The sequence below is a fragment of the Nansenia antarctica genome (genome assembly GCF_963989245.1).
Source record: "Nansenia antarctica genome assembly, chromosome: 4".
In the NCBI taxonomy this organism is placed as follows: Eukaryota; Metazoa; Chordata; class Actinopteri; order Argentiniformes; family Microstomatidae; genus Nansenia; species Nansenia antarctica.
The window spans coordinates 15,199,541-15,227,043 of NC_137689.1; the positions used below are offsets into that span (position 1 = coordinate 15,199,541).

General features: G+C 41.5%; 3 protein-coding genes across 3 annotated transcripts; all 3 read left to right on the plus strand.

Moving 5' to 3' along the window:
- Positions 1 to 6,222: 6,222 nt before the first annotated feature.
- On the plus strand, positions 6,223 to 11,113 carry LOC308155711 (olfactory receptor 4B13-like; the record flags this gene model as incomplete). Its single annotated transcript, XM_080529085.1, has 3 exons — positions 6,223 to 6,411; positions 8,732 to 9,415; positions 11,006 to 11,113. The coding sequence occupies 3 exons, from the start codon at positions 6,223 to 6,225 to the stop codon at positions 11,111 to 11,113; spliced, it is 981 nt and encodes a 326-aa protein (XP_080385211.1).
- Positions 11,114 to 17,167: 6,054 nt separating this feature from the next.
- On the plus strand, positions 17,168 to 18,106 carry LOC308155712 (olfactory receptor 52Z1P-like; the record flags this gene model as incomplete). Its single annotated transcript, XM_080529086.1, has 1 exon — positions 17,168 to 18,106. The coding sequence occupies one exon, from the start codon at positions 17,168 to 17,170 to the stop codon at positions 18,104 to 18,106; it is 939 nt and encodes a 312-aa protein (XP_080385212.1).
- A 6,067-nt stretch (positions 18,107 to 24,173) lies between these two features.
- Positions 24,174 to 25,112, plus strand: LOC308155713 (olfactory receptor 51L1-like; the record flags this gene model as incomplete). Its single annotated transcript, XM_080529087.1, has 1 exon — positions 24,174 to 25,112. The coding sequence occupies one exon, from the start codon at positions 24,174 to 24,176 to the stop codon at positions 25,110 to 25,112; it is 939 nt and encodes a 312-aa protein (XP_080385213.1).
- Positions 25,113 to 27,503: the final 2,391 nt, after the last annotated feature.

A 27,503-nucleotide genomic window follows, 5' to 3' on the forward strand; every position in this document is an offset into this window, starting at 1 on the left:
CGGTAATGCAGCTTATGGGTTGGTGTAATGAGAGTTTGCAGAACTTAATGTATACGTGAGTTGATGTTAATATGCTCTGTTGGCCATGCTGTGATAGTTTGCCTAGTTGTAGTTTAATCTAGAGTGAGCTAAAGTAAGTCTATGCAACATTGTCATTGGCACAGACTGTATACATGACAAGTGGTTAAAGGAGTAGTGGCAATCTTATTTGAGTTAACAGAGATTACAGTTAAATAGGATTCAAGGTGTTATATTAATTGTTCTTATGTTCATATAAAACAATGGTGCTGTGGTTATTTTATATTATATGTAAACAGTGTAGTGATGGTTTTTCTGGCTTTGTGGGTACAAGGCCAGGTCTTCGTCTCCTTCTTTTGTCTTCCTGTATACTGGGAGTGTGTGATTCTACCAGAACCCATTCTTCAGCCCAACTCGCTTCTGATGGAGAGAGGTGCTGTTGGTTCCTGGAGTGTCGAGCCAAAGGTTTTGGCTCGTTGTGTGTAAATGGAACTGGTAGAAGTGGTACTGGTAGAACTGGTAGAAGAATTCCTTCCTTCCATGCGGGGGTCGAACCCCGATCTCCCGCATAACCGCCGGCCGCGCTAACCACAACACCAAGGGAGTTAACTCTCTTGGTGTTGTGGTTAGCGCGGTTATGCGGGAGATCGGGGTTCGGCCCCCCGCATGGGGCGAGTTACACTACCAGTTCCCGTTCGCTACACATAGGTTTGCACAAGGCAAGAGAATGTTATTACTATGTATGTATGTATGTATATGTAAACAATATTTCTATTCTATAGGGCAGTTTAATGGAATTCTGCTTGGGGACAGAGGCTATCCCTGTATGCCACACTTGCTGACACCCTACCCAGAACCAACAACCCAAGCAGAGATGGCCTTCAACCATGCCCACACCAAAACCAGGTCAAGAATTGAGATGTTCTTTGGGCAACTGAAGTCTTAATTTCCTGAAAAGCCCCAGGGTTACTCCTGCCAGGGCCTGTGACATTACAGTAGCCTGTGCAGTCTTGCACAACATTGCCACCATACGCCGTGAGAGACTTCCCCCAATGTTGCCGGAGGAGTAATGGGAAGACGTTGCACTAGCCTTTGAACCCATGGATGGAAGAACTGTGCGGAACCATTATAAAGACAGCTATTTGAAAATGAATGAATGAATGGACTTTATTGTCATTGCTACAGTACAGGTACCAAACAACGAAATTTAGGAGGGGTATTTCAGTTCATCTCTATTTTATTAATGGTCACCTTTGTTTAAGTTCACCCTTTTATTTAAAACGCTTACAAAGCCATCAACAATCCTACCTTGCCGACCTCGCCCCCCTCCACACCCACTCCCGTTGCCTCAGGTCTGAAGACCAAACCACCCTCAAGACCACCAGGATCAAGCTCCGGACCTAGGGTGATAGGGCCTTTTCAGCCGCAGCCCGTCCCGTCCTGGAACGCCCGCAGCCCGTCCCGTCCTGGAACGCCCTCCCCAACCACATCAGACAGGCCAACACCCTCCCAACATATGTACAGTAGGGGTGTAACGGATCACCTAACTCACGGATCGGATCGTGTCACGGATTTTGAGTCACGGATCGGATCATTTTTCGGATCAACACAAAACATATATATTTTTTAATAAAAACAAAATTTTCCTTGAATTCTGTAAAAACACCACTTTTAATGTGTGAAACAAAAAAACAACATTCAAGATGTCAAAACTGATATATATATCACATATATATAACATCTATATATAACAACATATATATATAACAACATATATATAACATCACTGCTGCAAAGTAACAGAGTACTTTTTTTGTGTGTTTACACAATCACCCAGGCTGCTTAGCGGGTGATATGACGTGATATAATTGGGACAGAGATGAGTGAATGAATGTTGTTGTCAACTCAGTACACATGCAGAGAGTGAGAATAAAGCGCACATGATTGTTTTTCTACCGGTTACATTTGAATGAATGAATGGTCTTTATTGTCATTGCTACAGTACAGGTACCAAACAACGAAATTTAGGAGGGGTGGCTCCCCTGGTGTTAGAAAAAAAAAAAGAAAAAAAAAAAAACGATTTTGCTATTGATCCGCGGTACACATGCGTTCCGAACCGTGGAGGGCGATCCGAACGGATCACGGATTATCCGTGATCCGTTACACCCCTAATGTACAGTATATGTACTACAGCAAGATCTCCCACATCAACAGCTCACTGACTGCCTCCATCTCCAACTCCACCACCCCCGCCCCCCCTGCTGTCACCTTCCCCCCTCCTGATTACCCTCCCCCTACTCCTCTCACTACTTTCTCCCCTGTTGACTCCTCCCTCATCACTACTATCATCACCGCCTCCAAAACAACCACCTGCTCCCTCGACCCCCTCCCTACCACCCTGACCAAGGCCTGCCTCCCTGCCCTCATCCCCCACCTCACTGCCCTCTTCAATCAGTCACTATCCCAAGGCCACGTTCCCTCAAGCTACAAACTTGCCGCTGTCACCCCCATTCTCAAAAAGCCCACTCTTGACCCAGCCAACCTCTCCAACTACCGCCCCATCTCCAACCTACCATTCTTTTCCAAAACCCTAGAGCACGCTGTCGCTGCCCAACTTCACTCCCACCTCCAATCCAACAAACTATATGAACCCCTTCAATCTGGCTTCCGCCCACATCACAGCACTGAAACAGCCCTGGTCAAAGTTATCAACGATCTCCTCACCTCCGCAGACTCAGGTGCCCTCAACATCCTAGTTCTACTAGACCTGAGCGCAGCCTTCGACACAGTGTCCCACTCCATCCTCCTTCAAAGGCTGCGCCAACTGGGTGTTGAGTGCACCGCCCTGGACTGGCTCACCTCCTACCTCACCAACAGACAACAGTTCATCTCCCTCTCCGGTCACACCTCCTCCTCCTCCTCTGTCACACAGGGGGTCCCACAAGGCTCAGTCCTCGGCCCCCTGCTCTTCCTCTGCTACACACTCCCCCTCGGTCACATCATCCGCCAATTCAACCTGGACTTCCACTGCTACGCCGATGACACCCAGATTTACATCACCACAAACTCCACCCAGAACCCACCCCTCACTCACATCGAAAACTGCATTTCAGCAATAAAAACCTGGCTCACACACAACTTCCTCAAACTCAACAGTGAAAAGACCGAAGTCATCCTCATCGGCACCAAATCCACCCTCAATAAAACCGGACCCATCACACTCACCATTGACGACACTACCATCACCCCCTCCCCCCTGGCTCGCAACCTCGGCTTCATTCTGGACCCCACCCTCTCATTTGATCCCCACGTCAGCTCTATTGTCAAGACCTCCTACTTCCACCTCCGCAACATTGGAAAAATCAGACACTGCCTCTCCCCGCCCGCTGCTGAATCCCTCATCCACGCCTTCATCTCCTCCCGCCTTGACTACTGCAACTCCCTACTCACCGGCATCACCTCCCGCTCCCTCGATAGACTCCAGATGGTCCAAAACTCTGCTGCACGCCTCCTTTCAAACACCCGCTCCCGTGACCACATCACTCCTGTCCTCCACTCTCTCCACTGGCTCCCCATCAAAGAACGCATCCAATTCAAAGTCCTCATCCTCACATACAAAGCCCTCCATAGCCTGGCCCCCCCTTACCTGACTGACCTCCTTCTCCCCCACCGCCCTACCCGTACCCTCCGATCCTCATCCATTGTTCCCCTCACTGTCCCACCCTCAAAACTCAAAGGCTTCGGTCACCGTGCCTTTTCACGAGCTGCACCCCGCCTCTGGAACTCTCTCCCTCAACCACTCAGAGACTCACCCTCACTCCTCACTTTTAAATCCCACCTCAAAACCTACCTGTTCTCCCATGCCTACAGCCTCCCCTACCCCTAGCCATCTCCCCCATCCTGGCCCCCCCCGCCCCCCCCCCCCTGGACACGCATACAACCTCCCCTACCCCTACCCATCTCCCCTAACCCTGCCACCCCCCTGATATGCATACAGCCTCCCCTGTCCCTACCACCCCCCCCCCCCCCCCTCAAGTCAAGTCAAGAGTCAAGAGTCACCCCCCCCCCCCCCTCCCCGTTCGCTGACTCTGTGTTCCATGTTACTTGTTGTTTTTGTGTTTTCCATATCTCCTATATTGTCAGCGTCTTTGAGCCTCGGAAAAGCGCTATATAAATCCAACCCTAACCCTATTATTATTATTATTACTATGTGCAAAAATAGCAATGTTCATCCTGTTGGCGGGAGTGAAGTGGACTGGGGCTGGGGGGGACTGGATGAGGTGTGCAAAGTTCATCCTGTTTGGGGGTGGAAGGGGGGGGGGTCTGGAGGGGTAAGGCTAAAATGAACATACTTTGACCTAAATGTCAATTTCAGGACATTAATCATTGTGCAATAACATTGTGCAGCCTCAGGATGTCAGCAAAACATTTTTTATGACGTGAAAGAAGGCCTGTAAAAAACATATAGAACATAGAAGTAGGGTTGTCTGGCCTAATAAAAAGTGTGAGATAATGCAAGCACAAAACACATTGAGGACTTTTCTTGAGGGAAGTTCACCAAAGTACAATAAAACAGAAAATGCTCCTAAATCTCCTTTAGAGATTCTTCACATGTCTTCTGGTCCCTCTCTAAGACTGGACAGCTACGCCTAACAAGTTAACCATTATAAGCTCTTTCCCAGATTTCCTTGGATGAACATGAACAAAAAAAACACTCCTATCAATAGTTATGAAATGACACATTCTTATCAGTACACCACTGATACAGTATGTTATGGTCCCAAAATATCAGTACTTTGTGCATTGAAGCCTACTGTAGCATACTGTAGATATTCAGAGCCTAAATAATATAATATATTATTAATATAATAATAATATAAGCCTAAATATATTTCCTGAAATAGTCTCATGATGATGTGGTTTGTGTCAAGGAAGTCAGTGTTATCTTGCTATAATGAGGCTTGTATAAGATTTAAAACATTGAGACGACAGTAATGTAGGACTGATGAGAAATATGCTAGAAAATGGTTATTGTTTTTAATTGTTAATATCAATGTATACATGTTAAACATTTTAATGTGAATATCTGTATTTTAAAGGATTACAAATATATTTTTGAGGTATGTTTGGGTTGTTTTTCTTTCTACCATGATGCAGTTCAAACAATTAGGGCTGGTTTCCTAGACTGAAAAACATTTTCAATAATGGGCTGGTTTCATGTTTCAAGTGCTGCTTCGTATTAGTAAACGGCACATACACACAGCACTATATCTTTTTTTATTGAAAGCATGTTTATATTATATATCTTATTGAAAGTAATTTCACAGGTTTGAGATGATATGAGAGTATGTAACTTTAGAGATATACTTTAACATGGTGTAATATACTTTAAAACTAGTTATTGTTATTCTAATTCTGACTGTGTGGATATTCTGGATGATGTACCTTATGGGATTACACTGATTTACTAGTGCATGAATAAACATGTTTATCAGAGGTCATTAGTCCACTCTGTATTTCCATCCCCAAGAAAGCAATTACCACACACTGATGAGACCTAAAGGACACTCACACCAAATTGAGCCCTTGGTTAACAGTATCTAGAGGATTCGGTGAGCAGATGAGGGCAGAGCAGTAATGACCTCCCATCAGACAACACTAATGAAACTCTGATGAAAGTTGTGCACGAGTCATGCCCTCTATCTACTTCAGGGGTAGGCAACCTTTTTGATATGAAGTGCCATTTAAAAAATGTCTTGTTAATCAGTGTGCCAACCACAATATCAACATTAATTATGACTCGACATCAAACCAAACCAAACAGACCAACAGATCTGGGGGGGTATTCCATCAACATTGCTAAAGGAAAGTCCAGGCTTATTTTGATAAATCTTAGTTATTTTGATAAAGTTACCAAAAATAATAAAATAAAATGTTCCTTTCGCGATGTTGATGGAATACCCCCCTGCAATTTTATTCCAACCACAACATAAACAAACATTTTACAGCACAGAGTTATGTATGCAAAGAAATGTATGCTAAATAAACAGGCCTAACAGTCAATGTACTCCCTGGCTCTGTTTTCTTTTGCTCAGCTCCATTATCTGGGGGTGGTACTTGGTCACTTTAAGTTGCACACAAGCTTCGGAGAATATCTGCTCACACAGATAAGTTGATCCGAAGACTGTCAGCAAAGCCAGTGCAATGTTCCTGAGACAGCTGAACTTCTTCGGTACAGGCATCTACTGTACCCCCTCCGCAACTTACGCATGCTTAAAGTCCTGCAGTGAGGAGCTGGCTGAGGCCTGGTGTCCTATCTTCCAGAAGTCTCTGAACTCTCACTCTGTTCCTTCCATCTGGAAAGACGCTATCATTATTCCTGTTCCTAAGAAGGCAAGCTGCAAGGAAAATAATGACCTGCGACCAGTCACTTTAACTTCTGATGTTATGAAATGTTTTGAGAAATTCATTATCAACAAAGTGAAAAATGTAGTCAGTTGTTCTCTGGATCATTTTCAGTTCGCTTATAGATGTAATACAGGTACAGATGGTGCGATCTCAGCCATGGTGCACTTCATATCTAAGCACTTAGAGGACCCTACCTCTTATGTCCGACTCTTATTTGTAGATTTTAGTTCTGCATTTAACACGATACAGCCGCACCTTTTAATTGAGAAGTTAAATGGGATTAATGTCCACACCCCCTCATTATAAAATGGTATCACTCCTGTTAATAATATCATAGCGTAGTATATCATGACTTCAACTTGGCCCATATTAGGTGAGTGGTCTACCCCCCTGTCTATAGGTCTACCCCCTATCTGTCAATCTACAACCTGTCTGTAGGTCTACCCTCTGTCTGTCAATCTCACCCCATTTATGGTTATGGGGGCATATCTATAGGAACACGGTTATATTTCTTCGTTTTTATTCTCTTATCTGCTTGTTTTTTATTCTTGATTTTATTCTGTGCAGCATGTGATTATGTTTTACTTGTTTTAAAAAAAACAACTATGTTATTTTATCTTGTCACTCGTCGTCTCTGTAAATGAGGGGAACCTCAGTGGACTTTCGAGTTTAAATAAAGGTTGAATGAACTTCTTTTTCTAGTTTCTCACAATATTGTGTTCTGTATTTAACTTGTGGTGCCAGTAAATGACAGAATTTACAACGAAAGGTTTTATAGTTCACCATAACCGCTTAGAAAGGTTTTATAGTTCGCCATAACCACTTAGAAATGTTTTATAGTTCACCATAACCACTTAGAAAGGTTTTATAGTTCACCATAACCACTTATGGGCAGAGATTTCAATTTACCAGGAACTGGCCTTGTCTGTCTTGGCATTTTGTGACGCTGTGCAGTGTACATAAACGGACTGACTTATATAGCGCCTTATTCCAAAGTGCTTTACAACAGCCTCTCATTCACCCATTCACACACACATTCATACACCAATGGCGGTAAGCTACCATGCAAGGCGCCGGCCCGCTCATGGGGATCAAACCGCCAATCTGCCGACCTTGAGATAATTAGACGCCGGCTCTACCTCCTGAGCCACAGCCGCCCCCCATCTTTGATAAGCTATATATAAAATGCTATGCTGGTGGTCAACTTTTGCTCACTCACAAATCAGAGTTTTGTAATGTGAGTCACTCACATTACAGAGACAACACTTTCAGGGATTTGCAATGTTTTGTGCAGACAATAATTGAATAATTGTGAATGATTTGTAAACAGACAGAGTACAGGGTCCTGTGAGATTTAAACACTCAACAGCAACAAATGGATAGGCCTATCTGTATTACTGACGTCACATTTGTTATCACCACACCATGTCCAATGTTTACAAAAAGGCACTTGATGATCTGTCTGAACGAGGTAAGCACCACTGTCTAGGTGACGATTTTAGAAGGACTCTCACAAACAGGTAAAATCAAATTATTTTACTCTAAGTTGACTCTATTATATGTATTTTGTGCTTGTGCTATTTTACCACAACAATGGAATTAAGGCTGTACTGGTAGTTGTTTAAAAGTCTTTCATTCTCACATGACTCAAGGTAATTTGATTACTTTTTCAATGTTCATAATTCTTTAAATCGATTTAAGTCAGTTCAAACTAGACACATACTAAGTTAGGGTTGCACTGTTACAGACTGCACTGAAATCTACACAATGATATTTTAGTTTCAGTTATGTTGTTTATAACAACACGCACCAATGAATACCAAATGGTTAATGTCTATGAAGAGAAAACCTTGTATCAGATCATTGACAATTGCAATCCAGACACTAAAGTGGTTACATCATTTGGCTTGTTAAAGTCATTAAGCATGTCTGGTCATTTTGAAGTAGGCTACAATTACTTGAAAGCAGCTGAGATGTATGCTCTCAATTTGTCCAGTTTAACAACATTAACCAAGCAAGCTGTTCAACAGAGTGACATTTGCCATTGTTGCTGCATGTAATGCCTGCACACAATTGTCCTTCCATGACCATGTGCTTTGCATGTCTACACTCATAACCTTTGTGTTTTTGTATTTTCAGATCACGATTAAACTCAGACATGGACAATACATCTGTAACATCATTCAGAATGACTGCATATACTTTAATGGAAAATAATACAGCTCTGCCGTTCACAATATTTCTTCTACTGTATATTACCACAATATCTTTGAGTTTGCTGCTGATTGCAATCATATACAATCAGAAAGCTCTGCATGAACCTATGTACATGTTTCTATGTAATTTAACTGTTAATGGACTATATGGCAGTAGTGTATTATTGCCTGCAACTATGAGTCTGCTTGTATCTGAGACACATGAGATATCTTTGTCATGGTGTCAAACACAAATATTTTTCTTACATACATATGCATCTGTTGAATTGACTAGTTTGGCCGTCATGGGATATGACAGATATATTGCCATCTGTTATCCACTACATTACCGTAGTATCATGTCTGTTTCAAGAGTTTACAAACTTGTTGCATTTTCATGGATATACCCATATATCGTTTTTGGCACTTTCTTCTCCTTAACTTTGCAACTGACATTTTGTGAAAGGGACATACACAAGTTGTTTTGTGTCAATTTTGAACTAGTTAAGAATTCCTGTTCTAATACATCTCACATTAGTATTGTGGGTCTTGTGTTAATTGCTTTCCTGATACTTCCTCAGCTACTCATGATTATTTTCTCATATGCACAAATATTCAAAGTCTGTCTGCAATTATCGAAAGAGTCTCAGGTAAAAGCTCTTAAAACGTGCATCCCTCATTTAATGTCAGTAGTGAACTACTCTTTAGGTAGTTTTTTTGAGATTCTTCAAAGTAGATTTGACATGAGTCACACTCCTTATGAAGCTCGGCTCTTCATGTCTCTACACTTTCCAGTGAGTACACCACTCCTAAACCCTGCAATTTATGGAATGGGCACTCGAGCCATTAGAGTACACTTTTTTAAAATATTCTGTCCACGTAACAGGTTGGCACCAAAGCAATAACATTTGCATTTAACACTGTTTCACTGTCAACATAGATACATTGTATACTCTGATCTTTTTGTTATTAGTATAATCATATAGAGTGCTGCTTGAAAGTATGTGAACCCCTTGTGCAATTATAGATTTGTTTAGTTTTACTATGAAATATTTATTTAATCAGAACCAGTCTTTTTTATCTGACATAACAGGTTTATATTGACCAATTCCATATGTTGGTTTAGAGGGAATCATGCGTGTAGTAGAAAAACTACATTATAAAGAAATTAGTGCATGTGCAAAAATAAGTGAACCTCTTCAGTCAATAGCTTGTGGCACCTCCATTAGCAGCGATAACTTGGAGTGAACGTCTCGTATAGCCACTAATCAGTCTCTGACATCTGTTTTGAGATATTTTTGCCCACTCCTCCTTATATAAGTGAGCCAATTGAGTGAGGTTTGAGGGGTGTCTGGCATGAACTGCCTGCTTCAGGTCCTGCCACAGCATCTCAATTGGATTTAGGTCAGAATTTGACTTGGCCAATCCAAAACACAAATCTTCTTTATCTTGTGCCATTCTTTAGTAGATTTGTTTGAATGCTTTGGGTCGTTGTCTTGTTGAAAGACCCATTTTCAGCCCAGCTTTAGCTCCTTGACTGATGGCTTGAAGTTCTGTAAAAAAATCTCCTGGTATACCTCAAAATTCATGGTTCCCTTAATGATGTGGAGTCGGCCAGGTCCAGAGGAGGAAAAGCAGCCCCAAATCCCATATCCCAATACCATGCTTGACTGTTGGGATAAGGTTCTTTTGGTGGTAGGCAGAGCTGGGTTTTCGCCAAACATAATGCATTTGATTGTGACCAAAAAGGTCACATTTTGGAGTCATCTGTCCAGAGAATGGACTTACAGAAACCTTCAGGTTTCTGCCATTTTGATTCAGTGTTCTTCTTATTGTTGAAGCATGCACAGTTAAGTGAGATGCAGCAAGAGTGGAAATCTCTAAATATTATGTTTGGTTTTACCTGATTTGTTATTTTTCTTGTGGCTCTTGGGAATATTTTGGAAGGGTGTCCAAAATAAAACCTGTTATGTCAGATGTTATGTCAGATAAAAAAGACTGGTTCTAATTAAATAAATATTTCATGGTAAAAACTAAAATAATCTATAATTGCACAAGGGCTTCACATCCTTTCAAGCAGCATTGTAGTATATGCCCCAGTTTTATTCAGTTTGGTATAATTCATGCTAATTATTGAATTAATTATGAATTGTTGAATTATGCCATTTTTTATTTTTTATCATGAAATAAATGTAAGAAATAAAATCTATAATAACTTCTGTTCTTTCACATCTGTGTTTTAAGGACACTATTTTTAAACTGCGCTTTAGCCGTATAAAGAATGGATTGTTTGGCAGCTTATTGGGTCACAACATTGTAAGAATCAGTGCTAGCTATGAAACAAAAGCGTGTACCACAACTCCATCACTGTTATATGCATCCAGGTTGTGGGAAGCTTCCAATACAGTGGCATTGTTGGTTTTATTCAGAAGGATCCCCCTTTCAAGTCACCACTGATTGCACAGAGTGACGCCAACACGGTAAGCTCATGAACTACACATAGATTCTAACACCCTGTACACAGACATAGTGATAACAATGACAAAAGTCTAGAACACTACTGTACTGTCAGAAACTTAACTGTCAGAAACAGAAACTACTATCCTGTAGCTGCTTTTGGGGACAAACATGCAGTGGCGTGGGCAGCGGGGTGCTGAGGGTGCTGTTTAATAATTACAGTATTGTTTAATAATTACAGATCCAATCAAATATGATTCCTGATTAAACTTTACAATATATTTAAGGGGTTGTTTTGTAAAAACAGATATCTCCGTTTGTATTTTATATGTGCACTCCAGGGAACTCTTCATTAGATTAGATTGGATTCAACTTTATTGTCATTGACAGAGTACAAGTACAGAGACAACAAAGCCAGATGTAAATAGTGCGTAGTGCAAAAGCCATGAATGTATGGACAGAGCATGGTGTACAGTATTATAGTGAGTATATGTAAATTAGTATAAAGTCAGTATACATGCAATGAATATAAAAAGTCAATATATGTGCATGAATGGCCATATAATATGACACGGGCAATGGATATCAATACAATATGTACAGTTAGGATACATATATATACATTCATATATAATGCGTGAGAGGTAATATTTCGATTTATTTTACACAACGGTATCCATTTTCTTACTGGGAGAAAGACCAAAATCTTTTTGGCAACAATACGAAGCGCCATGTTTGGAGGAGAAATGGCTCTGCATATGATCCTAAAAATAATTATTAATTATTAATATTCAAATTATTCACAATTCATTTGCTTCTATTCAAATCATTCAGTAATTATGAAGGTGGGCACCACTTGATAAGAGACAAGATAATATATCTTTAATTTAAACTCTGAAGAACACTGTTCTCACATTTACTTTACCATTATTATACCAATATCTATGCTTTTAGCAGGTGGTGGCTGGGTACTGATTGTGTACTGTAGTAAAGTTGAATGACCAGGCTGATCTTGATAATCATCCATGGTGGGTCGCAGAGTGTTCTGTGAACTAGAAACTAGCACATTCTTGACATCCCTTCAAACCTCAGGTCAAACCTGAAACATGTGTAGGAAAGTGGTGATATTTCACTTAGTTTCACTGTATACATTCACAAGGCAGAATATTCCCATGTACCTAGATGATGTAGGAGAACATCTGGCCTTGTATGGGTGCTGATGAGCTTAGAGTTAAGAATGTCTAAATGGCTGTTGCATTTAGAAGACCCTGCCCTATAATACAGATGAGAAGGGCAACAGAGAGGTTGCTGTGATACATGGAAAGGTGTATCACAGCGACGTCAAATGATGCAGCTAATTCACACGTATGCAAAACATCATCCTGTTATCATGCATGCCTCATGGACAAGGCTTAAAAGAGCCGAGTATGCAACACTCCACCATGGTTAAACAATGTAACGCCACTGGCCATGAGAGTTCACTTGTTGGTTGTCAACCCACTGCCCCAGCCTCCACCCATTCAGTGGCTCTGTATTTACCAGCCTACAGGGTGTTTGAAAGTTATTAGCAGTTTATGTTATAAGTTTATGTTGTTTAAACTTAAAGCAGGGAGCTACACTTAGCGGGGCCATTCAATTATGCCAAAACATAAATGCATTACCATTTTCATTAAATATGATTAAACCAACGTAAGTATCCTGACTGAACTCTCCATAGTTAATATGTATTATTCTTCAAAGTTGTAATAAAGAGAGTAAGTTAACAATAACTCAATTGTGGTTCATGACTAATACATTACCAGCTCCAAAAAGTATTTTGATTTCATTACCACATTTCATTGTATAATAGCTATTCCCCCCCACTCCAACAAAGCAAACATGTTATACCTGGTATTTAAGGAAAAATCACTTTCATTGCTCACAATGATTTAAAAAAAAATCTTAAATGTATTAAATAATTAAATGGCATCCTTGTTGTGAATCTTGTCCATGCCTGACTGCCTCTTACAACACTACCTCTCTCTCTGTGCAAAATCTAAATCTGTCACTTTAAGTTTCTTACATTTTCTAAACAATCTTCGACGGACCTCTGTAAGCTTTAATCCATGTATAAGGGGGTTGCATATAGGTGGGATAACAAGAAGTTGAACTTCAAGAACATTCTGAAGATTCCTTGGAAAATCCACAGAACCAAATCGACTAAACATTGTGTCAAAAAGTATACCTATTGTAAAGTTGATCAAGGAAAACAAATGTGGCAGACAAGTTTGCATGAATTTCATCTTGACTTCTTTGGATTTTCTACATGCATTTTCTGATAAAAACATAATGCAAGCACCATGTGCCATGAACACAAATATAACAATGAACCCATAGATGTTATTAACAACTGTTGGTACTCAGTAAATAAAAGAACAAAATATTATTAATAAAATTATGATAAATCGAGGGATATGTGGGACCAGGGGCGTTTGGGAAAGGGCAGGGGGCGCAGGAGCCACAAAGGCCCGCGTGTCCCCCTCAGCTGTGGGCCACCAGAACCTCCTCCGTATGAAGTCCAATGTTCTGGTGGCACCCGGGTGGCTGGTGAGGGAGGACATGTGCACCCACTGCAGCAGCCTTAGGAACATAAAGGAACATAACATAAACATAAAGCCTCCCCGGCGGACCCTCGCCCGGGGCAGGTTCCCGCCTCAGCACCGTCCTCACCACCCTGCCGATCCCCCAGGAAACTGGAGCGACAACCAGGCCAGTGGGAATGATAGAATCCGTACTCTCCACCAGGTCCACAGGATCGAACTGCCTAGACACACAGTACATCGGGCTTGATGTTTTTGGAGCCCGGTCGATAGGAGATGGTGAACTGGAACCTGGTGAAGAATAACGCCCATCTGGCCTGCCGAGAATTGAAGCGTTTAGCCCCCTGGATGTAGGCCAGGTTCTTGTGGTCCATCCACAGGAGGAATGGGTACATGGACCCCTCCAACCAGTGCCTCCACTCCTCCAGCGCGAGTTTAATGGCCAGCATCATGAATGTGCTCCGCCGCGGACAGCCAACGGGAGAAAAAAGCACAAGGGTGAGACTTATTGTCGTTGGAACAACGCTGTGACAGAACCACCCCTACGGCGATGTCTCTCCGCCTGGGAAAGGCGAGCCGCTCCCGGTTGCATGGGCTCGTCATAAGCCGGCCCCTCAGCATCTATTGTCCACCCGCAGAGAGAGGTCAACTAAGTCATCCAGCTGTTCAGGCAGCTCTCGGAAGAATAACTTGTCCTTCATGACCTCCAAGAGCCCCTGGGCATACAGGACGACCACAACGCGCTGCCTCGCCTGCCTGCCTCAGTAGTGTCAAAGACCTTCCCGGGTAGTGTCAAAGACCTTCCCTGATGAAGAGCTGGGAGTCGGAACATAGCGGCAACTGTCTCTCCCACTCTGCCGTAGCCCACGACAGAGCGCGCCCCATCAGCAATGTGGTCATAAACGCTACCCGGGACTGCTCGGTGGGGAAGGATGCCGGTTGCAGACTGAAGACTAGGGTGCACTGGACGACAAACTCCCTGCAGCCAGGTGGAAAGCGAGGCTCTCGAGGTGTAGGAGCAAGAGTAGGAGCTGGTAGTGGAGGTGGGGCTGCCGCTGTGTTGGCTGCACCGGTGGTCAGAGCAGCGTTGTCGTGGGTATCCACCACACCCTGGATGGCGATGGACATCTGGCGGAGGGAGTCGCTCATCTCCTCCAGTACGCGGTCGTACTGGGTGATCATGGTACCTTGGGTGGCCAGTACGGAGCGGATCTGAGCTGCCTCTGCTGGCTCCATGATGGTCAGTCATTCTGTTACGTTTCTCTTAGGTTTCTATATGAAAAAGGTGTGTTGGACCCAGAGTAACGGAGATGGAACGGGTGTAAAATAAAGTTTCTCTTTACTTGAGAATAAACGCCACCCGTAAATCGATTGGAAGCCTGGACGTTTTTTGAAATGAAGCCAATGACACCTACTATAGGGTTAAGCTTCAGATGCTTAAATACATGACCACAGAAGTTTAGTCTAATATTTTATATATATATATATATATACTGTATAATAGTGATATCGCGTTTATTTTTATTTTTATTAATTTAACCTTTATTTAACCAGGAATAAAACTCATTGAGATTAAACATTTATTTTACAAGAGCACCCTGGCCAAGACAGGCAACAGCACAACTATGGGGTTACATACATGAAACAAACATAAAGCAGTTTAAAATAAAGACAAGGACAAATTACAGAACCGTCATCATTCAAAACATTTGCAGCCAGATGTGCTTGAATCCATGTCACTTAAGAGCATCCAGAGAAACCACCTCCCGAAGGTTCAGGTCGTTTTGTAGCTGATTCCAGGCTGAGGGAGCAGCATACCTAAAAGCCCTTTTTCCCAGTTCAGCACGGACTCGAGGGACAGTCAGTAGGAATAGGTCCTGTGAGCGAAGTCCATAGTTGCCCACACTTTTTTGGAGGATGTAGTTCGGCAGATAAGTTGGTATAGCCTTATAAGGATGTGCCAGTGATTGAGTCTGCGGACAGACAAGACAGACCATCCAACTCCAGTATACAAAGTACAATGGTGAGTAAGGGCTTTAAAGTTAGTGATGAATCTCAGTGCTCCATGGTAAAGAGTATTCAGCGAGTGTAGGCAATGCAAGGATGCATTCATGTATAACACATCGCCATTAGTCCAGCACATAAAGGTGGCAGCAACAAGTCTCTTTTTGGCCTCGAATGAAAAACAAGCCTAATTCCTGAAGTAAAAACCCAATTTCACCTTCGTGTTTTTAATGTGAGGCGTAAAAGAGAGAGAATCATCAATTGTAAATCCTAGGTACTTGTAATGTGAGACAGACTCAATCTTGGAGCCCTGAACAGTGGGGGTAGAAGGGAGGTTCAGAGGCTTGGATGTAGCATTCCAAAACATCAAGTTTGATTTAGTCAGCATTCAAGTTTTAGATCACACAGGGTTTGTTGTACAGTATTAAAAGTAAGTTGTATCTGACACAGAGTCTGATTTGGTGTGGATGCAGTATATCACAGTGTCATCAGCATAAACATTTCAATTAGTATTTCAGACATTCTGAGCGAGACTGTTAATCAAAAGTAATGGTCCCAGGACTGACCCCTGTGGCACGCCCTTGGAAATCCACAGTATCAAAAGCCTTGGATAAGTCAATGAAAAGGGCTGCACAATGTTGCTTGTTATCTAGAGATTCAATAAAACCATTTACTACTTGTAAAGCTGCTGTTGCAGTGCTGTGTTCTTTTCTAAAACCTGATTGAGACTAAAAAAAAAAATATATATTATTAATAGATAAATACTCCTTCAGTTGTTCACTCACAAGGGATTCCAGAACCTTTTAGCCAGGACAGACATCTTAGAAAAGGGCCGGTAGTTTTTAGGACAGTAGGGTCACCCCCTTTCTGCAGGGGAACAACAAACGCCGATTTCCATATGGGAGGAATTTCGTTTGTGTCCAGGGAAGTATTAAAAAAGGTTAAAAAGGTTCTAAAATGTAAGAGATGTGTACACAACAATTAAGTTGTCCCCTCTGATTTATATACATTTAATTGCTCCCCAGACAGAGACTGTGAAACATGACATAGGACTGACTGTCCTTTCACTGACTTGAGTGCCCTCAAAAGATTAAAATAATGCCACATCATTGGAGTGTCATAAAGACCACATGACTTAATGTCAGAGGAGATCAGCGATAAAGAGTTCATAAACCCTGCAGTCCAGGTCATGTCATCGATGGGTAGACATCACACAAAGGTAAAGGCATTTTCTAATTACAATGTGTGTCCATAATATCATGCTGCATGGTAGAAGTGGTATCAATCAAATAATAAATGGCATACATTACATATTAGACCTATAGTGTAAGTACTGTAAATTATGACATTTATTTAATCTGTAAGGACATTGTTTTGTCGTCACCCAGCATGGCAATTACAAAACAAACTACAAATCTCTAGGTTTGTGGTGATACATTTCTGATAGAGGGTAAACCCATTAATTGTGTTGTTCTCTTACAGTATCTGAAGAAATATGCCCCAGTTATGGAAAATTCATCAGCAGTGACATCCATCATATTGTCTGCATACTACGGAATGGAACATCTTAAGTACATGTACTTCAGCATTTTCCTTATTTTGTACATTGTCATTGTTGCTGAAAATGTCATTCTCATTGGAGTGATCTACACTGAGAAAACATTACATGAGCCAATGTATTTCCTTGTGTGTAATTTGGCAGCAAATGGCCTCTATGGGAGCACTGCTCTACTGCCAGCACTACTGAGTAATTTATCCTCCCACACTCATGACGTGTCTCTAGCTTTATGTCAAACACAGATCTATTGTTTACACACATATGCTATTGTTGAATTCACAATTTTAGCAGTGATGAGTTATGATAGGTATGTTGCCATATGCTATCCACTGCAGTATCACATGATGATGTCACTGTCAAAGGTTTATAAACTCATTGCATTCACCTGGCTTTATCCATTGGTGGCATTTCTCATGTTTTTCATTCTCCCTCTTCAACTGCGATTCTGTGAAAACGATATAGACAAATTATACTGCATGAATTACTCACTTGTGAACCTCTCCTGTACAGGTACGTCTATTGTGAGCATCGTGGGATTACTCTCTGCGGTTGTATATACTTTTCCACAGATCGGAATGATCCTTTATTCATATGTACATATCTTAAGAATCTGTGCATTATCTTCAAAAGAATCCAAGATCAAAGCACTGCAAACTTGCACTCCACACTTGTTTGCAGTTATCAACTACTCTATAGGGTGCCTTTTTGAAGTATTGCAAAGCCGATTCAACACAAGCCATTTACCTTACAGCACTCATGTGTTTTTGTCCCTTTACTTTTTGATATTCCCTCCCATTCTTAATCCAGCTATCTATGGTATAAGTATTAAAGCCATAAGAGTGTCATTGTTTAAACATTTTCATGGTAAGAATAGGGTATTGCAGTAGGAAAGGCTGTTTCCATGTGCATTGAAGTTATGGATAGAATGTTTATTGTGTCGGATAGGCCTATTGCAGGTGACGACAGTACACCTACTGTGGTAAATGGTAAATAATGGTAAATGGACTGACTTATATAGCGCCTTATTCCAAAGCGCTTTACAATGGCCTCTCATTCACACACACATTCGACATGTGGCCAGCTGGGGCTTGAACCGCCGATCTGCCAACCTTGCAATCATTAGATGCCAGCTCTACCTCCTGCGACACAGCCGCCTCACTACAGTATCGATATCTGTGCGATTGTTATAACATCACAACATGCTGAGAGAACATTGACATGCTAAAAACACATAACTACACATAATTAGATGAGCACACAGTCCTTGCTTTTGAACACGTCCTAAAACGAAAGTATGTTTACAAGTCATTATCACTTACCGGCAGCCTACGGCAAACAAGAACAGTGAATCCAATCCACAAATTATAAGTATTTAGTGATCGTTAAACTGTTGTATATTATCGAGTGGGTACTTTAAAACTGTTATGAAAAAAAACGAAAACCAGATATTGTTGACAAGAAGCTTCACTTGTCGACCCCTTCGATTCTGCGACTGGTTTATGGTCTCACCTGCGGGCGTCACTAGGCTATTCTACACACACTAAAAAAGGGTCCTATAATTGATTTTCCATTTGTAAGAAAAAATACATAGAATGAAAACCTGAAGGCACTAAAACTAGAAGTCAGACCGTAACTTTTCTTTTTTCTACAATGCTGAATGCTGCTGTTTAAATAGTTTTAATGTTAAACCAGTTGGTCACTGAGTACTGCAGAGTACTGTTATTGTTGCTTGAATAAAGGCTCGCAGTTTTTAATAGGCAACTGTTGTTGTGGACTATATACTGGGGAAGTATTTGGTATTAGTCAGGAGTAAAAAAAGAAATACAAATATCGGATTGATATTGGTATCGCAGATACCTGAAGCCCAGGTATCAGTATCGGTAACGTATCGGTAGTGAAAAAGTGGGATCGGGAATCCCTACCAGTTACCTCCAATATTTGAGAGTTGCACTTCTCAACTCCACTTTTCTCCCACAGTGTACCCATAACATTTGCATTTGTAAACTGGGGTGGGGGATTTATGAACAAAACTATCCAGTATATACTGTACAATGCCATCCATAGGCCGGTGCCGCATCAATATGCCGACGGACCGTTGTGCCGACAGCCCTCCCTGCATGTGAATGCTCTCCGCTTCTCTGTTACGGTACATGTGGGAAGACGGTACATGTGGGAAAACTACGGTTAGGGTTAGGTGCTACGTCGACTTGGTACATGCTGGCATGTCTAACCCTAACCCTAATCCTATCCCTATCCCTAACCCCAACCCTAACCTTAACCGTAGCACCCTAGCACCTAACCCTAACCCTAGTTTTCCCACATGTACCGTCTTGTCAGCAAAAATCCGCTAATAAACGGTCGGCATCGTGGTCCGTCGGCACAGCGGGTGGGCCCCCCATAGGCCTACGTATTGGGAAAAATAACAATTCTTTCTTCTTTTGGCTCTATATTTCTATATCTCAATTTGCATCCCATCAATGTTGTTTCTGTTCAGATTGATTCCACCATTTGGAAATGTAAAAGAAAATGACATTACACAGTAGCTATTATCTCACTTGTAAACTGTTTTTTAGGCTTGTGGCATTTTGTATTGATTTTTTAAAACTCTAATAAGTTTGATGCAGGTCACATTGTGACATTATCACATTAAAAGGTGATCCGCAAAACAAAACACTTTTATCGTATTGAGTATTGTTGTCTATAAGCAGATGTTATGTTGGATAGGTTTAACTTAAAGTGTTGAAAGTAGGGCTGTCAATGTTAACGCGTTAACGCTCATGATTAATTTGATAACTGTTAGCCTATATGGAGATCCTCCTTCTTAGTCAGGTGGCCGGAAATAACATTGATCCCTCAGAGAGAAGGTTGAATCGTAATCATTGTATTAGGCAGATCTGGGTTACATTCTCTTGTACAGATGTTTCCAAGGCAGCATGCTCTGTTAGGTCCCAAGCTTCAAGCATGGCTGCGGCATAGGGGATGCCGAGCAAAGTACTGATGGAAGTTACACCTTATATACTTGTTCCCATAGAGAGAGCTTTACATCTGTTCATCGTTACTTACAATACTGACATTGGTTCCCATACATGGCTCTATTCTGTGTCCATGCTGTTCTACTCTGCTGACCATTGTTAACCCATACATAGTTACCCGTGGTCTCTAAATCTGTCCCAGGTCCAGTTACAGAGGAAAGCATCTTGCCTGAGAGTGGTCAGTTTAAAGTATGTTTAAGATTAAACAATGAGTATTGCAATATTTGATAGGCACACAAAAATGCATCATATCAGTAATCATAACACGTTTTTTTTATTTTTTATTAACAAATGAATCATGTTACCATAAGTATTCATAAGTTCACCGTATTCATAAGTTCTACTGACATGTGTGGCTGTAGAGGGGTTTCAAGACAGACTGACTTGTATACTGGATTGTAATAATGACGACAGTCGTTGGTTACATTCCTGACCACTTATGATGTTTACATGTTTAGACGCTGTCAGCGATAGCATCCCGGGAAGTGAGGCTAAGTTCGCACCGAAGCGCGCACTCCCCCCCCCCCCCCCCCCAGGTAGTAGGTGTCTCTGCCCGCAACAGGCGCACCTCTCCCCCGGCCGTTGTGTGTCTAATTTATAATAATAATAATAAATAAATAATTTTATAATTTTGCCATTTAGCAGACGCTTTTATCCAAAGCGACTTACAATTACGAATTACAGGGACATTCCCCCTGGAGTAACTGAGGGCTAAGTGCCTTACCCAAGGGCACACTAGTAGTGGTGTGGCTTCAGGCGGGATTTGAACTCACAGCCTTCCGATCACAAGTCCAACTCACTATCCACTAGAGTCTAGACCACCACTACCCCTGTCTCTCTACTGGGTAAAAGCTTACGGCTCCGGGGATTCCCAGGTGGTCTCCTATCCAAGTACTAACCTGGCCCAACCCTGCTTAGCTTCCGAAGTCAGACGAGAGAATAATGTCACCAATCATCCATATAGAACAACTATATGGGCACCTCCACTCGCTGCTGGTGAGACTGCCCTGCCCGATCGAACCCTTTTTCGGGAGCGGGGAACATAGGACCCTTTTTCGGAGCGGGGAACATAGGACCCTTTTTCGGGAGGGAGCTAAGGTACTGGGGAACATAGCACCCAGGGAACATAGGTACGCTCCCAGTTTTAGCTAGGCCATTAAACTGGCTTGGGGAAAAGATCTAGGGGTCACTTTTAATGAGGCGGAGTGGAAAGAAGTTTGTACCTACGCCAAAAAGATCTCTCTGTAATCGTACTAAGTCCACACAATATAAAATCTTACACCGTATTCATGTAACACCTGCACTTAAAAATAAAATGGACAGCAACTCCTCACCACTCTGCTGCAAATGTAAATCCAATGTTGGTAATATCTTTAATTATTTCTGGTCTTGTCCAAAAATCCAAAGCTACTGGACTAACGTTGTTAATGAACTCTCAATTATGTTCAATGTCTCGGTGGGATTGGAACCTAGGTGTCTCATCCTTGGCACTCCGGATCGCCAGATCTCGAATGCCAAACACCAAAGGTTGTTCAACCTCTTAACATTTTCCGCAAGGAAAAACATTCTGCTATACTGGATAAAGGAAGCTCCCCCTCCAAAAAATCTTGGCATAATATCATAATGGACTGCATTTCCAATGAATATATCACTTGCATGTTACACTCCAAGACGGACAGTTTCTACCAAACTTGGGACCCCTACTTAAAATATATTGGACCTGCCCTGTCATCTTCCTTACTGCAAGGTTTCCCCTAAGGATTCTTGCTTGGTAAATGTAAGCATTATCTGACTCCAGGGTACTTGTTTGGTGGGGTTTTGTGTGGGTCGCTTTGGATGAAGGCCTATGCTAGATGACAATAATGTAATGCAATGTAATGATATCTACGTCCATACCTCAATTCTATTACAAATATATCTGAGCGACATGTTTTTTTTATTTTTATTTATTTATTATTATTATTTATTATTATTTTCTCTAAACCCCTAGTGTATGTACTGTGACTGTTTACTGTATGTGCAGCGGGGGGGGGGGGGGGGGGTGGAGTTGGATGGGCTTGGATGGGCTTCCACAGAGCCTTCACAGTTCCAGTGGTCCTGTCTGGGTTCTGTGGGGGTTTCATTCAGCTCTGGGGTTCTTGCTGTGTATGTTTAATATTGTCCTTGTCGTTGTATTGTTTTGTTTGTGCCCTCTATATAAAATTGAAAACCCCAAATAAAAACAGTAAAAAAAAAAAAAGAAAGAAAGCTAGCCAGTTTTAGATAGCTAGCTTTAGCCTCATGACCGGCCTATTTTACACTTAACATGAGTGTAATAGAATTGAGATGATGACGGCTATTGCCAGCTGCGTTGTTAACACATTAGGTGACATGTCTGGGCATGTGAGACAGTGAAAAACTAACTCATGGTTCAATGTGGGGTTTTCAAACGGTTTATTTAGACATGTGAAAAGACAAGTTTGACAAATGTGAATTAGACATCACAAATGCATTTCATTCTGTGACTAGGGTGTCCACCCACTGGTCATAGAACGTGAGAAAACTGGGTTTTGCCAGGGTTGCGCTACTTAAGAGAGAGAATCATCAATTCTAAATCCTAGGTACTTGTAATGTGAGACAGATTCAATCTTGGAGCCCTGAACAGTGGTGATAGAAGGGAGGTTCAGAGGCTTGGATGTAGCATTCGAAAACATCATAAGTTTGGTTTTGTCAGCATTCAAAACAAGTTTTAGATCACACAGGGTTTGTCGTACAGTATTAAAAGCAAGTTGTAGCTGACACAGAGCCTGATTTGGTGTGGACGCATAGCAGTATATCACAGTGTCATCAGCATAAAAATGGAAATTTGCATTTCAGACATTCTGAGCGAGACTGTTGATATATATAATGAAAAGTAATGGTCCCAGGACCGATCCCTGTGGCACACCCTTGGATATACCAAGGGAGCTGGAAGTGACACCTTCTGCCTGCACACACTGAGATCTGCCTGAGATGTAATGTTTAAACCAATAAACAGTTTGTTCTGACAATCCTGCACTGGTACTGTAAGTCTTTGCATCAGTATTGCATGATCCACAGTATCAAAAGCCTTAGATAAGTCAATGAAAAGGCTTTTAAAGCTGCTGTTGCAGTGCTGTGTTTTTTTTCTAAAACCTGATTGAGACTGATAAAACATTATTAATAGATAAATACTCCTTCAGTTGTTCATTCACGAGGTGTTCCAGAACCTTAGCCAGGACAGACAACTTGGCCGGTAGTTGTTTAGGACAGTAGGATCACCCCCTTTCAGCAGGGGAAGAACAAACGCCGATTTCCATATGGGAGGACCTTTGTTTGTGTCCAGGGAAGTATTAAAAAAGGTTAAAAAGGTTCTAAAATGTAAGAGATGTGTGACCACTGATCTATATACATGTAATTGGTCCCCAGACAGAGACTGTGAAACATGACATAGAACTGACAGTCATTTCACTGACGTGAGTGCCCTCAAGAGATTAAAATAATGCCACATCATTGGAGTGTCATGAAGACCACATGACTTCATTTCAGAGGAGATCAGCGATAAAGAGTTCATAAACCCTGTAGTCCAGGTCATGTCATCGATGGGGAGACATCACACAAAGGTAAAGGCATTTTCTAATTACAATGTGTGTCCATAATATCATGCTGCATGGTAGAAGTGGTATCAATCAAATAATAAATGGCATACATTACATATTAGACCTATAGTGTAAGTACTGACATTTATTTAATCTGTAAGGACATTTATGTTTTGTCGTCACCCAGCATGGCAATTACAAAACAAACTACAAATCTCTAGGTTTGTGGTGATACATTTCTGATAGAGGGTAAACCAAATGCTAGGGGACTTACAGCCATTCATTGTATTGTTCTCTTACAGTATCTGAAGAAATACGCCCCGGCTATGGAAAATTCATCAGCAGTGACATCCATCATATTGTCTGCATACTACGGAATGGAACATCTTAAGTACATGTACTTCAGCATTTTCCTTATTTTGTACATTGTCATTGTTGCTGAAAATGTCATTCTCATTGGAGTGATCTACACTGAGAAAACATTACATGAGCCAATGTATTTCCTTGTGTGTAATTTGGCAGCAAATGGCCTCTATGGGAGCACTGCTCTACTGCCAGCACTACTGAGTAATTTATCCTCCCACACTCATGACGTGTCTCTAGCTTTATGTCAAACACAGATCTATTGTTTACACACATATGCTATGGTTGAATTCACAATTTTAGCAGTGATGAGTTATGATAGGTATGTTGCCATATGCTATCCACTGCAGTATCACATGAGGATGTCACTGACAAAGGTTTATAAACTCATTGCATTCACCTGGCTTTATCCATTGGTGGCATTTCTCATGTTTTTCATTCTCCCTCTTCAACTGCGATTCTGTGAAAACGATATAGACAAATTATACTGCATAAATTACTCACTTGTGAAGGTCTCCTGTACAGGTACGTCTATTGTGAGCATCGTGGGATTACTCTCTGTGGTTGTATATACTTTTCCACAGATCGTAATGATCCTTTATTCATATGTACATATCTTAAGAATCTGTGCATTATCTTCAAAAGAATCCAAGATCAAAGCACTGCAAACTTGCACTCCACACTTGTTTGCAGTTATCAACTACTCTATAGGGTGCCTTTTTGAAGTATTGCAAAGCCGATTCAACACAAGCCATTTAACTTACAGAACTCGTGTGTTTTTGTCTCTTTACTTTTTGATATTCCCTCCCATTCTTAATCCAGCTATCTATGGTATAAGTACTAAAGCCATAAGAGTGTCATTGTTTAAACATTTTCATGGTAAGAATAGGGTATTGCAGTAGGAAAGGCTGTTTCCATGTGCATTGAAGTTATGGATAGAATGTTTATTGTGTCGGATAGGCCTATTGCAGGTGAAGACAGTACACCTACTGTGGTAAATGGTAAATAATGGTAAATGGACTGACTTATATAGCGCCTTATTCCAAAGCGCTTTACAATGGCCTCTCATTCACCCATTCACACACACATTCACACACCAATGGCGACAAGCTACCATGCAAGGCGCCATCCCGCTCATTGGGAGCAATTTGGGGTTAAGTGTCTTGCCCAAGGACTCTTCGACATGTGGCCAGCTGGGGCTTGAACCGCCGATCTGCCAAACTTGCAATCATTAGATGCCAGCTCTACCTCCTGCGACACAGCCGCCTCACTACAATATCTGTGCGATTGTTATAACATCACAACATGCTGAGAGAACATTGACATGCTAAAAACACATAACTACACATAATTAGATGAGCACACAGTCCTTGCTTTTGAACACGTCCTAAAACGAAAGTATGTTTACAAGTCATTATCACTTACCGGCAGCCTACGGCAAACAAGAACAGTGAATCCAATCCACAAATTATAAGTATTTAGTGATCGTTAAACTGTTGTATATTATCGAGTGGGTACTTTAAAACTGTTATGAAAAAAACCGAAAACCAGATATTGTTGACAAGAAGCTTCACTTGTCGACCCCTTCGATTCTGCGACTGGTTTATGGTCTCACCTGCGGGCGTCACTAGGCTATTCTACACACACTAAAAAAGGGTCCTATAATTGATTTTCCATTTGTAAGAAAAAATACATAGAATGAAAACCTGAAGGCACTAAAACTAGAAGTCAGACCGTAACTTTTCTTTTTTCTACAATGCTGAATGCTGCTGTTTAAATAGTTTTAATGTTAAACCAGTTGGTCACTGAGTACTGCAGAGTACTGTTATTGTTGCTTGAATAAAGGCTCGCAGTTTTTAATAGGCAACTGTTGTTGTGGACTATATACTGGGAAAGTATTTGGTATTAGTCAGGAGTAAAAAAAGAAATACAAATATCGGATTGATATTGGTATCGCAGATACCTGAAGCCCAGGTATCAGTATCGGTATCGTATCGGTAGTGAAAAAGTGGGATCGGGAATCCCTACCAGTTACCTCCAATATTTGAGAGTTGCACTTCTCAACTCCACTTTTCTCCCACAGTGTACCCATAACATTTGCATTTGTAAACTGGGGTGGGGGATTTATGAACAAAACTATCCAGTATATACTGTACAATGCCATCCATAGGCCGGTGCCACATCAATATGCCGACGGACCGTTGTGCCGACAGCCCTCCCTGCATGTGAATGCTCTCCGCTTCTCTGTTACGGTACATGTGGGAAGACGGTACATGTGGGAAAACTACGGTTAGGGTTAGGTGCTACGTCGACTTGGTACATGCTGGCATGTCTAACCCTAACCCTAATCCTATCCCTATCCCTAACCCCAACCCTAACCTTAACCGTAGCACCCTAGCACCTAACCCTAACCCTAGTTTTCCCACATGTACCGTCTTGTCAGCTCTCGCAAAAATCCGCTAATAAACGGTCGGCATCGTGGTCCGTCGGCATCGTGGTCCGTCGGCACAGCGGGTGGGCCCCCCATAGGCCTACGTATTGGGAAAAATAACAATTCTTTCTTCTTTTGGCTCTATATTTCTATATCTCAATTTGCATCCCATCAATGTTGTTTCTGTTCAGATTGATTCCACCATTTGGAAATGTAAAAGAAAATGACATTACACAGTAGCTATTATCTCACTTGTAAACTGTTTTTTAGGCTTGTGGCATTTTGTATTGATTTTTTAAAACTCTAATAAGTTTGATGCAGGTCACATTGTGACATTATCACATTAAAAGGTTATCCGCAAAACAAAACACTTTTATCGTATTGAGTATTGTTGTCTATAAGCAGATGTTATGTTGGATAGGTTTAACTTAAAGTGTTGAAAGTAGGGCTGTCAATGTTAACGCGTTAACGCTCATGATTAATTTGATAACTGTTAGCCTATATGGAGATCCTCCTTCTTAGTCAGGTGGCCGGAAATAACATTGATCCCTCAGAGAGAAGGTTGAATCGTAATCATTGTATTAGGCAGATCTGGGTTACATTCTCTTGTACAGATGTTTCCAAGGCAGCATGCTCTGTTAGGTCCCAAGCTTCAAGCATGGCTGCGGCATAGGGGATGCCGAGCAAAGTACTGATGGAAGTTACACCTTATATACTTGTTCCCATAGAGAGAGCTTTACATCTGTTCATCGTTACTTACAATACTGACATTGGTTCCCATACATGGCTCTATTCTGTGTCCATGCTGTTTTACTCTGCTGACCATTGCTAACCCATACATAGTTACCCGTGGTCTCTAAAT